This window comes from Acomys russatus, chromosome 27 (genome assembly GCF_903995435.1).
Source record: "Acomys russatus chromosome 27, mAcoRus1.1, whole genome shotgun sequence".
Taxonomy (NCBI): domain Eukaryota; kingdom Metazoa; phylum Chordata; class Mammalia; order Rodentia; family Muridae; genus Acomys; species Acomys russatus.
Window position 1 is genome coordinate 23,937,450 of NC_067163.1, and position 13,833 is coordinate 23,951,282.

Genomic DNA, 13,833 nt, shown 5'->3' on the forward strand with positions numbered 1-13,833 from the left:
TGTAATGAAAGGAAAAATTAAGTCCATCTCACGCCTCACTTCTGCCACTGATTGAGCCTCACGAGGGAAAATAAAGTCAGCCCTTTAAAGTTATTCACTCAAGAGCAGAAGTCATCGTCTCCACAGTTAAGGGCAAAAGGACATACATGTGGGGCAAAAAAAAATCTTGTTCAACAACTAGCCAGTGTCCTTAAATAACTCAAAGCAGGAAACCTAGGTTTCTCTACAACTTTACTGGTCTTAGAATGCTAGAGCTGCCTGTTCAGAGTCTACAAATCCTGTGTGTCTGTTACTCGCCCAACAGTTCGACAGTTGTCAAAACAGGACCACTTCCTCCTCAACAACTGCTTCTTTTACTTCTAATATTTTTCCAAAGGCAAAGAACTGATGTGCTTCGACAGAGTGACGCGAATTCACAAGGATGGGAACAGGGAAGACAGTACGGGCGCACTCACAGTGGCCAATGGCATGTCAAGGAAACCCAGAAGATGATCATCTGGAAGACACACTCTGCTCAAACTGAGCCCTTTTTCACAATGGCCAATCACCAACAAGAACGCACCAACTGAGGTAAGAAGAACAGGCTATCTCTTCGCCAAGATGGAAAACAAGAACCAGCTAGCTTGGCGTCTCACAGTGTTGTCTCACAAGCAGCACGTGACAGTTCTTCCCTGTTGTTGTTTTTGTTTTTTCAAAAAAAGAAAAGGAGATCAACTTACATGGCTCTCTGGCAATGAACTGAGGTACAGTGTTGGGCAGAGGCGCACTGGGGTTTGGAGTCCCTACGAGTTTGTTCTTGGCCATCTTCGTGTTTGCCTTAGCAAACTCTAGTCGTAGTGTTTGCGGGATTTCAGGATCGAAGCGGATGCCCTTTGGGGAACAAAAAAAAAAAAAAAAAAAAAAAAAAAAAAAGAACAAACGAAGATGTAAACCAGAATGGTGACAAAAAAAGAAAAAAACACCACACCTATAAACTATTGGGGGACAGGGTCAGCAAGGGCTCTCATTCTCAGTATCAAAACAGAACATGCAAAACCCACAGTACAACCTGGTCAGAGGGCCAGGCAGACTCAGCCCATGCCATCGGTTCCGTAATCACCCTGTTCTTCCTGAACATCTTCTAGTCCCGCTTTTAAAATGCGGACCAACGAATTCATAACACAGCTTAAAAGCTTTGACTGGCGGCTGCTACTGAGCACGGAACAACGTACGACTGTGATCTAGAAAGTGACATGCTGGGCAGCACCAGAGCCTGCCACCTGAAACCCTGGGTAGGCTGCACTCTGACTGTCACTATAAACAATGAGATTCTTCAGTGCTTTTAGTTATCTATAAATAGAGAAAAAGCAGTCTGTCTCTAGTTCAGCTTTACAAAGGTAATACACAGGCCTGCATACTCAGAACCTAGGAATTAAATAGCTGCAATATTTTAAATGTAAATATTATCATTGGATTCTAGTTACTACATGAATTTGCCAGGCTTCAAGTGGTGAGATCCTGGTTTTTTTTAAGGTTGCCTTTCACGGTACTTAAGGAAACAAAAGGCTCCATGGGCCTGAGATGAAAGCAACTTTAGTTACTGCTCCTTCCTACCACTGCAGTTGACCTTTAAAAATAAAAAAGTCATGTTTCAGTGAGCACAGTAGTACTCGCCAGCACACGGGAGGCAGAGGCAGGCAGATCTCCGTGAGTTCACGGCCAGCCTGTCCTATCCAGGACAACCAGGGCTACACAGAGAAACCCTGTCTCGGGGTTGGGGAGGTGTCTCTTTTACCAAGCAAAACTAAAAATCGAATGAAAAACATTCAATGCTAGTAATTATGGATAGTACCAACAGTGTCAAAACAAAACAAAAACAAAAAAACAAAATCACCCCAGATCCAGACCTTATGTTTCTCAGTCCTAAAAGTAAATTATGCTAAGAATACAAACTTTGCATGTGCATGGGCCCGGTGGCTCCCACATCCCTTCCTTTCTTTTTATTTATCGTTTGAGAGTTTCATAGGTGCATCACTCCACTCCCCAACTTCCTTAACTTAAAGAAAAGTAGGGGGGCGCAGGGGGTGAGGAGACCTGGGAGGAGACTGGGCAGCTGCCGGCAAACATCCCAGACCCAGAGATACCGTGGAGCCTGAAGAACGCTGACTCAGCTATTTGTTGAGAAGACAACCATTAAGGCTAGATAGAAAACATGGGGGAGGGGGAACAGCAGCAAGGAAGATGGCATTTGTATAGGTCCAATCAATAAAACTGGGGAAAAAAAGTATCAGTTCTGGGAAATATAAAGAGCAAATTTCACCTTGCGGTCCTTAGTTAGTGAGCCAGCTAACTGCATGACTAGAGCACACGTAAGGAAAACAAGGTTGTCATCCGAAGCGGTGTTTGCTTCTGCCATCCTACAACGGACACCCGCTTCATCCTAGCACACCTATTGTCACGGGCTCACATCAGGAATCTCAGCGGAAGCGGAGACAAGAGGCGAAGCACGAGTTCACGGGGAGCCTGGGCTACAGAGGGTGACCTTGTCCATAAGGAGAAACAGTAATGTTACCCTCATGGCCAAGGACTTCCATATACGGACTAAAAGATGTGTGTCTTTGCTGAGAGGCAAGCGAGGTTCCTCCGGAAGGCCTCGTACATTCTCTCGAGAGGATGGCAGACAAGAGCAGCGCACGCACACTTCAGGCAATAAATACTCTCCTACCCGGACCTCCAGCAACCTTCTATGGAACCCTGAGCCTGCATCAACCTGAGGAGCATCCTGGGTCCTGTCAGCAGTCCCTGTGGCGAGTTAGCCTTTGACCACAAGGTTGAACACCTGAATTCTACGCTTCAGCTCGCTTCTGGGTGTGCTAAACACACCAAGCCTGTCAATGTGCTTGCTTACTGCACAAAAACCCTAAAGCTGGCTGGACAGAGTCTGCCTTCTTCCTGCCCCCTTCTCATACCCTGTCTCTTGTTTGAGCTGAAATAACATCAACAGCATGTTCCAAATCAAAGTTCCAGCATCTTATTAACAAAAACAAAACAAAACAAAAAAAGCTCAGAAGTTAAAATGACCTAATTTGTTTGGCAGCTTATTGGGAGGCCAGAGGCTCAGAATACAAGCCGCATTCCGCCAGCCACTTTAGCAGCAATACCATATTTGGTAATCAATACCCTGCTCCACTAGGTTTCTATCCATACGGATTAGACAAGTCCCAAACATTTTAAACGGTACAGGATGATGGGCTGGGGGAGGGGAAGGGAGAAAGATAGGACACAGCATGGGAGGCGGGGGGGGGGGGGGGGGGAACACAACACGGACACCTTGTGCTTTCAATTAAAACCTAACAAGACCCATCCCTGGCTATAGTACATGGTGTTGCTTTGAGTAGGAGGGGGAGAGTACAGTAAAGTAAAAAAAAAAAAAAAAAACAGGGGACTCTCTGCTGCTCAAAACCAATTTCTGCCCCTCCAGCTAACAATTTACCAAACTCAATTATAAAGAAAAGAGCCGGTTCTCAAATGGCAGCATGTCTTTACATGGATCAGAAACAAGATACTTTCTAGAAATCAGTATTAGTGTGGGGATAAAGAAATTGTTATTTACAAAGCCACGGGACCCAACTGCTGTTACAGAGCAGGCAGCATCTCCAGCCATCCCGACTGGCCAGGACTCAGAGGCCGAGCCCTGCCAGGGCAGCCTGTGTGAGACAGTAAGCCGCTGCAGACCACTGTAGTTCACTGCCTATCCGAGAACACAGGGCAGTTTCACGCGAGGCTGAGCGCCTTGGGAGAGCAGGTGAAAAGTATGATGGATGATGAAATGGTAGTGACAGAAGTGGCGGTGAGAGTGGGCATGAGCAAAGGTGAGATCACACAGGGGTGTCCCCAGACATAGGGGGGTACGCAGTCCCTGGGTGGCTGAGGTCCTCACAAGATCAAGTGGGGACGTGCTTTGTTTGCAAGTGCTGGGCCAGTGTGATTTTTGATACAGCATTTCTGTTGCAGGACAGGAATGGACCCTGGGGGACCAACATCTGTACACTGTGCCCTTGCTTCTCCAACCATAGCTAATTACTTAAGGGACAGACGCTCCCTTAAATGAATGAACAATCTTTGCTCTCTTGGGACGGACACCTTGGGACACAGAGACAAAGGCAGCCAGAGCAGTCACTTTACCTCTTGTATATCCCCGGTGTCCATTCCAGGCTCTTCCAGCACCCCAAGGCCCAGGAGAGTGTAACCTGATGCAGTAAATGGAATGGTTCAATTCTGTGTCTAACAGCCAGGCCCTTCCCTCAGTAAGCAGCTCCACTCAGTGCTAAGGAGTGGGCCTGCCAGTCCTCGGCAATGAGTTTTAGGGGCAGTGAAATCATTTGTAGAAAGAAAGAAAAAATAACGGTAAAGAACAAGACACTAAGACAGGGGAGGTGGTGCACGCCTGTCATCCCAGCACTTGGGAAGCAGAGGCAGGCAGATCTCTGAGTTCAAGGCCGGCCTGGTCTACAAAGTGAGTCCGGGACAGCCAAGGCTACACAGAGAAACCCTGTCTCTTGAAAAACCCAAAGCCCAAAACCAAACAAACAAAAGAACAAGGCAGCAGTAACATATGCACAGCTACTTAAAGATACCCGCAGGTATATTAGGCTCTTGTCGTTTTTAAGAAAAGGGAGAGACAGGCATAGACTGTATTGTTTGAATTATTTTCTTCTTCTTCATCTGTGACTCCAGACAGGATCCAAAGAGGTGGTGTGGTGTACGATCTCTGAGTTTTATGGAGAGTTCCTTTACCCTTCTTGTTAGCCTCTTAAAGTACCACAACAACAAGCTTGGTGGTGGTGGCGCACGTCTTTAATCCCAGCACTTGGGAGGCAGAGGCAGGTGGATCTCGGTGAGTTCGAGGCCAGCTTGGTCTACACAAAGTGAGTCCAGGACAGCCAAGGCTACACAGAGAAACCCTGTCTCGAAAAACCAAAAGTACCGCAACAACCTTAAAAGGGCACAGGAAAGGGCATCTTTTTTTTTTTTTTTAAAGATTTACTTATTTATGTATATGAGTGCTCCATCTGTATGTACACCTGCAGGCCAGAAGAGGGCATCAGATCATATCACATATGGTTGTGGACCATCATGTGGTTGCTGGGAATTGAACTCAGGACCTCTGTAAGAGAAATCAGTGTTCTTAACCACTGAGCCATTTCTGCAGCCTGTTATTTGAATTCTTACATAGTCTAATTTAGTTATAATTTATAAATTTATGAGAGAGATTTTTCTCTACTTCCACAAATTGCCCTCTGACCTCTACATGCATGTGGTGGCAAACAAACAAGTAAATAAATTCTTTCTGAGAAGATCACATCAAAAGCTGGCATCAAGGCTTCCTTGTGGAGGGCTACACAGCCTAGGGCAGAGCCACAGTAGGCACCACAGCACACAAGGCCTGCTTAGCATTTTCCGCTTACCTTGAAAAAATTATGCTGGGCCAGCAAGATGGCTCTGTGGAGAAAGGTTTGCCGTGTAAGATCGACAACCTAAGTTGTCCCACAAAGTTCCTCCCTGACTGCCACACGTGTCAGGGCATGGCCCCCTACCTACCTACCTATCTCTTTAAATTTACTGAAAAACCAATCCCAACTTAGAGAATAATTGTATAGTTCAAAGAATTCCTGTCACCCACCTACAGGCTCCTGAAAAGCTGGCGTATTGCTACACACACACGCTACCTTACTGCTCCTCGTCTGTGTCTGTACACAGCTTTTAACACAACTACAACACCTATAGTTGTGTAAGTAATATTGATTCTATTGCAGCCCGGCTTCCTAAAAGTAAGGACTGTTCTGTGTTTTCTGATCCAGGGTCTAACCCAGAATCATATAGGGAATTTATGTGTTACCCACTCAGTCGCCTTGACTTTTTTTTTTTTTTTTTTTTTTTAGACAGGGTTTCTCTGTGTAGCCTTGGCTGTCCTAGACTCACTTTGTAGACCAGGCTGGCCTCGAACGCACAGCGATCCGCCTGCTTCTGCCTCCCCAGTGCTGGGATTAAAGGCATGCGCCACCACGCCCAGCCGCCTTGACATTTTAAGATTACTTACTGGCCATTTGTTTTGTAAACTGTCTCTCAATTTGACGTGTGTACGTGTGTGTGTGTGTGTGTGTTCCATCCAGCATTACTTCAGTAAGCACACGATGTCATTGTGGTCCCTGCATTAGTGACAGGAGCTTTAATCACCTGTCATATTTCCTCTAGTGAAGTCACTAATATTTGTTTTTAAACTGGGCGTGCTGGTGCACGCCTTTAATCCCAGCACTCGGGAGGCAGAGGCAGGTGTATCTCTGTGAGTTTGAGGCCAGCCTGGTCTACAAAGTGAGTTCAGGACAGCCAAAGCTACACAGAGAAACTCTGTCTCGAAAAACCAAAAAATAATAATAATAATTGTGTTTTTTCAGTTTTTTTTTTTTTTTTTTTTAAGGACGATGTCTCACTCTGTAACCCCAACTCAGAGAGGTTCCTATCTCTCAGTGTCCAACGCACTTCCAGGCAGGCACCATGAGCCACCACACCTGGCTAGCTCTTCTTAACTACTAAGCATCCCCTTTAAAAAACACCTTGTTTCTCATGAAACCTAGCATTCGTGTGACTTATTCCTGACTCTTCCTGGCTGACCAGCCATGGTTCAGCACTCTGCTCATTCACTTGTGCTGCCTTTTGTCTCACTATGTAGCCCTGGCAATCTTGAACACACTACGTAGACCAGGCTGGCCCCAAACTTAGAGAACCCAGAGTGCTGGGATTAAAGGTAAGTGCCACCAAGCATGGCTTATTCCTTTTCTATGATAGTAATTTTCTACCCTCTTTATGAGTCATTCACCTCAGTGCTGACAGACAGGTTCGTATTGTGTGACTGTAATTTATTACTGAATGATTGACAGCCTAACCCTACCCAAACCTAGTCTTGGAGGCTTTACCATCCACAGATTCAACTGTCTGCAGACTAAGAGTATCTATCTTTAAAAAAGAGAATCCAGAGCTGGGCATGGTGGCACACTCCTGTAATCCCAGCACTCGGGAAGCAGAGGTAGGCAGACCACTGTGAGTTCAAGGCCAGCCTGGAGTCAAGGACACAGAAAAACCTTGTCTCAAAAAACTAAGAAAAAAAAATCCAGACTACTACTTAAAAAACATTAGAACCATCCAGAAGAGCAATGTGTGGCATGCTGCTTTTTACTGTTAACATGACATAACCTAGATTTGAAGGGGGGCAGGAGATAGAGGAATTGCTCAGATCAGACTGGCCTGAGGCCATGTGTGTGAGAGACTATCCTGACTGATGACGGATGATGTAGGAGGCCCCACCCCACTGTGGATGGCAACCGTATTAAGAGTGCTAGCTTAGGATCAGGGCTCGGCTCCAGCGCCTATGCGGTGGCTCTCAACTGCTACTCCAATCCCATCGTATCTTCATATCTCAACATCCTCTATTGGCTTCTGTGGGCACTGCACACATGTGCATGGAAAACCCTCACACAAGTAAAATAAAAATGAATAAATCTGGCTGCACATGGTAGCGCGTGCCTTTTGTTTGAGTGCTTGGGAGGCAGAAGCAGGACTTCTGGTTTTGAGGCCAGCCAAGTTTACATATTGAGCTCCAGATGAGCCAGGATTCACTGCACAGTGAATCCCTATCTTGAATGAATGAATGAATGAATGAATGAATGAACGAACAAAAGAGTGAAAGCCCCTTATCCAAGCAAGGCAGTGGGCAGGACAGCAGGCAGAGAACTCCCCCACAGCTTGAGTGTCGGCCTTGAATTCGCTCCTTGGTGATGGCCTGTGACCCTTTGCCTTGAGTTGTCTCGTCTGCGTGATTTATCACAGCAAGGGAAGCCAACGTGCTGGTGCACACCCTGTATTCCAGGACCTGGAGGCCGAGGCCAGAGGGTCTGAAATCAAGGCCAGCCTCGGGCCACAGCGAAGATTCTGCTTCCAGCGGCCAGCAGGAAAACAAACAGAAAGCTGTACAGCGCTGCACACTGAGTTTCTTTCTTGTCACTATCCCTGAAGAATGCCATCTAGCCACTGTTTTGTGCCACACTGTATTGAGCTCTGAGTCCAACCTGTTTCTCTGGGTGGAGATATGACATTCCACCATGCCCAAACAACAGTCAAGTTGTGAGTGCTTCTCCCCTTAGGAGTTACTTCTGTAAATCCTGTGACAGAAAACCCCTCTGTGGGAAACCAATGCACCTGAAGATATGTTAGGTATAATTCTCTTTTTAATGAGATATGTATGCACACACCGCCAGTGGCTCCTCCCTCGCCGCAACTGTTTGTAAATTCTCAATGCTAAGCCTGACAGTTTTTCATTCTAACTCAAAAGAGAATTAATTTTATCCTTTCTACTTTTTTTTTTTTCTGTAACCTCGTTTGGACAGACACCAGCTGACATCGTAAGCAAGCTGCTCAGACACTCTGCACTGCCTCCCTTTCTGAAGACTCCGCCATCTCCCCACAGCTGCAGGCAGACCTCCCCTGCTTTCTTGTGCTCTATCAAAAGGCACAGCTTTCTTCCTCTTCAACTCCCACTTCCTGCCGGGAATTAACAGCCTGCTTGCCCAATTGCTTTTCTCTCAAACTCTAGTAAAATGGTCCTCAGGCTTTTATCAAGATTAAGAACTCAAAAAAGGAGAGCCATATGCCCTAGTAAGCTCTACACCCCACCCCCAAATTTTAATTAATTTACTGGCAGGCAGAGTATTATGTACCCCAGGCTAGCTCAAACTGCCAATCCTCTTTGCCTCCCCTTCCCAACTACCTGCATGAATCATGGGGTGCCAGCATACCCCAACCCAAGCCACTGACTCAAATGTGTGCTCTAGTAAGCACCAGAGAACCCAGCCCCATCCTCCTCAGGATATAACCCACTAGCGTCTTCTGGTTAAGGCTGATGGCCATTTCCTGTCAAGATACCCCACTTGCTCCCTCGCGATCTACTGGATCTGAGATGCGTGCCCAGCAAACAAAAAAGTACAGCAGAGCAGCCATGTCCGTCCAAAGGCTCAGCTTGCCGAGACTCTCCTGTTGAGTCTAGCACAGCGCAGACTGTCCTTTTTCTACACCCAACTCCACTTGGAAACCCTCTCCAGCTTTAAAGAACAGGGATTCCAGAAGCAGCCCAGCCAGGTGTTTATGGCAAAGCATGGACAAAACGGCCTTTTGCTTAAGCAGCACTGTTTTACTCAATCCATTCTTACAATCAAATACAGAGTACTTTGTAGCAGGGATTACGCAGACTATCAGAATGTGTGTGTGGGGGGGGGAGACATTTTCTTTTACAGTAATCTGCTTTGGTCTTCTTAGCCTTAAGAACCTTCTACCTCAGAGCTGGAGAGATGGCTCAGCAGGAAAGAGTAGTACCCCTCTTCCAGAGGACCTGAGCTTAATTTCTAGCACCCCTCTGGCCTCTATGGGCACTGCACTCACGTGCACATACCCACAGACAGACAGAGACACAGATATATCATTTAAACGAAACCAAGTCTTTTTAAAAAGCCGTCTAACTCCCATGATGTTAGGAGAACCATCAGAAGAACTCCCATCACAGACCCCAGAAAACAATCAGGACCGGAGGAGAAGGCCCTTGAGTCAAAGCCAAGTGTGCTGCTGAGCCAGTGACCTTTCTGTACTGGTAACGGTCCCTTCTGCTGGACAATGGCTCAGTTTCTGGCTGTAAAATCTCATACTCCGGAGTTCTGCTATTATTTTCTGGTGTCCCCAAACACAGAGCCCAGCAGTAACTCATTGCTGCTCCACAGCCCACAGCCCACGAGCAGCTTCTTTACAACCTTGTCTTTACCATGGAGACACTGGGCCACCTGCTCCCACCTGCCCGCAGGCCTGCCTTATCACTGCCCACACATGGGTGATGGCCATTAACTATGCCTTATTTCTCTTTACACAGGCGCTCTCCTCCTGGAAGGCTCAACAATTCAAACAGTATGGTGAGACTGGAGGGAGGGTCAGGAAAGCGGTTTCCTGCCCAATTATCAGTACACAGCAAGCATTGAACAACTGAGTTGAATCAACAGTGTTGGTTACTGTAAGCACTAGCAACCGAAAACAGTACCCGGGGGAGGAAGCACTAACCCAGCTCTCAGGAGTAAACATAGTGGCGAGCTGTGCGGACCGGACTGGTGGAGGTTTTTCCTGGGTCTTTAGATTCAAACGCCGTGAGATCATCACTTGGCTGGGCTTCACCAAACAGCGAGTGGTCGCCCAGCAACCTGCTGCTTCTGTAAAAAGCTTACCTCTCCCCCCCTACAGTTGACCAGCGCCAGGTAATAACAGTTGAGAGAGTGATTCCTCTTACCCATTCTGAGACACTTTAAAACTCAAGTTTTTCCAATCACAACAGTATGTGGGAAGGCCAAGGGCAAGATACTCAGGGGATTGGAGGTGGTTTAATTATACAGTATTATGTTCAAAATATTTCTGTTGGCTAGCTGAGGTGGTGCTTGAGAGGCCAGAGGAGTTCAAACTCGAGGGCAGCCTGGGCTCTGCAGCGAAACCCTGTCTCAAAACAGATTTCTTATACCACAATGAAATGTATTTGAGGCTTTTCTCCTGCTTCAAAAATAAACTGTGTCCATTAGCAATTACTCTCTTTCTCCTTTTTCTTTTCCAGCTCTTTCCCCACCAATTACTAATAATAATGTTTTCAATCTGTTTGAATGACATATGATATAAACGATTAAAATGTATCATGTAGTCTTTTCTGATGGGACCTTTTTTATCAAGAATAATGTTTTCCAGGCTTATTTGTGCTGTTGTAGCACATGCCAGTATTTTACTGCTTTTTTTTATTGTTGACTAATATTCCACTGTATAAATATTAACTAGCCACACTTAGCCTTTCACCAGTTAACAGTCATTAGACTGTTTCAATTTAATTTTTTAAAAATTTATTTGTGTGCATGGACACGTACATGCAGCCTGGTGCCTGTATAGAGGTCAGAGGACAACTCGTGGGAACCAGTTCTCTCTCACCACCATCTGAGGATCAAACTCATGTTGTCAGTCATGGCCACAGGGGCCTCCACCCGCTGAGCTATCTCACCACCCTGTTTCAACCTTTTTACTGTACTGTGAATAAGGCCACTACAGTCATCTTTACCTCCTTCTGAGTGGAACTGTATCACGAGGTCATTCTATGTTAACTCTGCTAAAGAACGGCTAACTTGTCTAAAGCTGTCAGATTATGCCCACCACAGATGCTCAAGCCTCTTGATTTCCCGACTCCTCGCAGACGTAAACTACCTGTTGCCCATCTGTGTCAGCTGCCTACTGCGTGTCGAGTGATGCCCTGTTATGGTATGGATTTGCATTCTTCCATGCTGCTGTATTTCAAAACAGCTTATAGGAAGAGTAAGTCCTCTGTTTTCAAAGAGCATTTTGGTCACAGGGAGAGGAAGTATCCCGGGGATAGGGCTTTCAACAGAACAGAAGGAAATTAAGTTGAAAGGCCTGCCTTTTACTTTTAGAAATTAAAAGCAAAAGTTAGAAATAAGAGCTGTGTTCTAAGGCGGCTGACGGGCGTGCCACTTCCATCACCGAACAGCAGGTAAACACACACTTTAAAAGATGCTCCAAGGTCTCATGGGGCTGAAATGTGAAACAGATTTATAGTTTTCTTGAGTGTTATCAGCTTTCACTTCTGCAGGCATCATAAAACAAGATTAGAAACAGATTCGGAGCAGCCTTTAGGCAAAGCTCTCCCTTGAGGTCTGCAAACAACCTTTTCATTCAGCTGAGCCCTAAACGCTGAGTATAGGGCAGAAACAATCGGCTCCGGGTCCTCTACTACCACTGAGGGGGCCGGGCTCATTCAGAGACAACAGGCTACACTTAAAGGGAAGAGCACCACTTAACAAACGCAGGGAAATGAAAGAGGTTTAAAAAAAAAAAAAAAAAAACAATGCCATGAAACTCTTTCTTGCTTTACTGTTATTTCTCAAAAGAAATTAGAAGTTTTCTACCATTTAATAAACAGCACTGTCCAGTAGTTTAAGAAGATGAAATAGTGCAAATGGCAACTGAAAGCTGCAAGAGGACGGGGCTGGGTTCTCTGCTGCTCAGGCAAGAGTGTAAAGCAGGAAATTCAGTTTGAGAGACTTCCTAGCCTAGTGTGCTCTCAGCTGTGGGCAGGACTGCTCACGGCCTCGCTTCCCACCAATTAGGGATAATTGGAACTTTGAGGGTGTGTGCTGGGGGCTGATGGCCAACAGGCATTAACAGAGAGGAGGTAAGAATGACACAGAGCTACCAGGAACAGCGTGAACCTCATCAAGGGGCCAGCACAGAAGGCGGCACCAGGCGTGGGTTCAGTGCAGGGTGCAGTGGGTGCTGTTGTTAGGCTCCTCTTAAATGTCAGGACCCTCTGCCACATGAAGAAAGGAAGATCCATCCGCGTTAAGCAATCCACTCACGTCCCCAGGTGGGTACCTCGGAGCCACCAGAGTTCAATTTTTCGTTTCTCCTGATTGGGACAGGTTTCTGATTTTATAAAGGCCGCATTGTTCAGATAATAATCAAAGTTGTTGTCCGTTCTCTACTGTGCCGAGGCCTGGGTGCACGTGGGTTCCAGGGAGGAACGAACAAGGGGAAGCATCCATCAGATACGACTGCATCTCATACCTTTCCTAAATAAGGACATTGCTGGCAGAAACGGCAGGACTGCTAACACCACAGCAGTTAACAGCAGGCAGCTGGGCCGGTGCCCACGGAGACACTATAGCACACACCAAAATCACATCCTGTTCTTTTTCTTAATCCAAGTACCTCCAAGAAGTGCTTGTCCCGGCTTTGCCTCAGAATAATCTATTCCATGCCTAGTCTAGAACGTATCCAGAGGTTCAGCCATCATTTCCAGAAGGTGTTATTTTTGCCTCCGACAAACTAAGGTTTCTGAGTACTGCAATACAATAAGCTTGACCGTGAGAGAAGTCTACTGTCATCCCTCATTAACCAGCTGGGTATGGAAGGGCTTCTGAAGATGGTTCCTCCTGACCAGGCTATTTCTTTAAATGCAATGCATCTTCTGCTGTCGTTCACATGATAAAGGCACTGGAACCCACATACCCACCCTCCTCCACCCTCTCCCACCCTCCGGTCACTAAGCCAGCTGCCTAAGGTTAGGGGTGCATGTGTTTTAAAGAACACAGTGGAGAAACCCTTATTACTGTCCCAGGGTGGTCTCGCTTGATTCCCTTCCATCTTCTAGTCAGAGGCAGTAAGAGAGCCACTGGTCCAGGAATACTGTCAGCAGTGGCTAATTACAGCGGCAACTATGAAAGCAACACCTGACGCTGAGGTCACAATTGTACGGCACTTCCTAGACAGCAAGCTTTCACTCCGTGTCAAGGGGACTAGGCTTTGGGGTGTACGGCTGCCCGGAATCAAACACCACCTGTCAGGTCTTTCTCCTGTATGCCGGCCGGATTTCTTAGCTCTAAACTGAAGGTGGGAGTGGTTTCTGGGCTTGCTGTGAAGAGAAACTAGGAAAAGCTGCTCCTGTGGGTGGTTAGATTAACTAACACACCACAGATAATATATACAGATCCCAGAGGCCCGGTGCTTACAAGTAAGCACACTTTATCCCCCCAATGTAGCGCTTCCTTCTGTCTTGTCTCTCTACCACTCTTAACTGCACCGCCAACTCTTCTCTCCCTCCCCCACCTTTTTGTTGAGGTGTTCATATCCCTTGCGGAGGCAAAGGGTGGCATTCATACTGGGCTCTGGAAGTGCCAGGTGGGTGTCAGTGGTGGGACCCCTGAGCGGCTACGCAATCTA

At 46.6% G+C, this 13,833-nt stretch overlaps 1 protein-coding gene and 1 non-coding gene across 6 annotated transcripts in view; both read right to left on the minus strand.

Moving 5' to 3' along the window:
- The window catches only part of Rbpms (RNA binding protein, mRNA processing factor), a 152,881-nt gene that overhangs the window by 57,194 nt on the left and 81,854 nt on the right, over positions 1–13,833 (minus strand). For all 5 annotated transcript variants that reach the window (XR_007833245.1, XM_051169399.1, XM_051169400.1 and 2 more), the window contains exon 5: positions 720–870. Coding sequence is in view for 4 of the 5 variants with exons in the window: in XM_051169399.1 (XP_051025356.1) it covers positions 720–870 (151 nt within the window). In the remaining variant the exon portion in view is untranslated. The remainder of the gene's footprint in view (positions 1–719; positions 871–13,833) is intronic.
- LOC127210366 (small nucleolar RNA SNORA26) lies at positions 4,703–4,821 on the minus strand. The gene has a single exon (XR_007833278.1). It is a non-coding gene; the product is annotated as a small nucleolar RNA SNORA26 (small nucleolar RNA).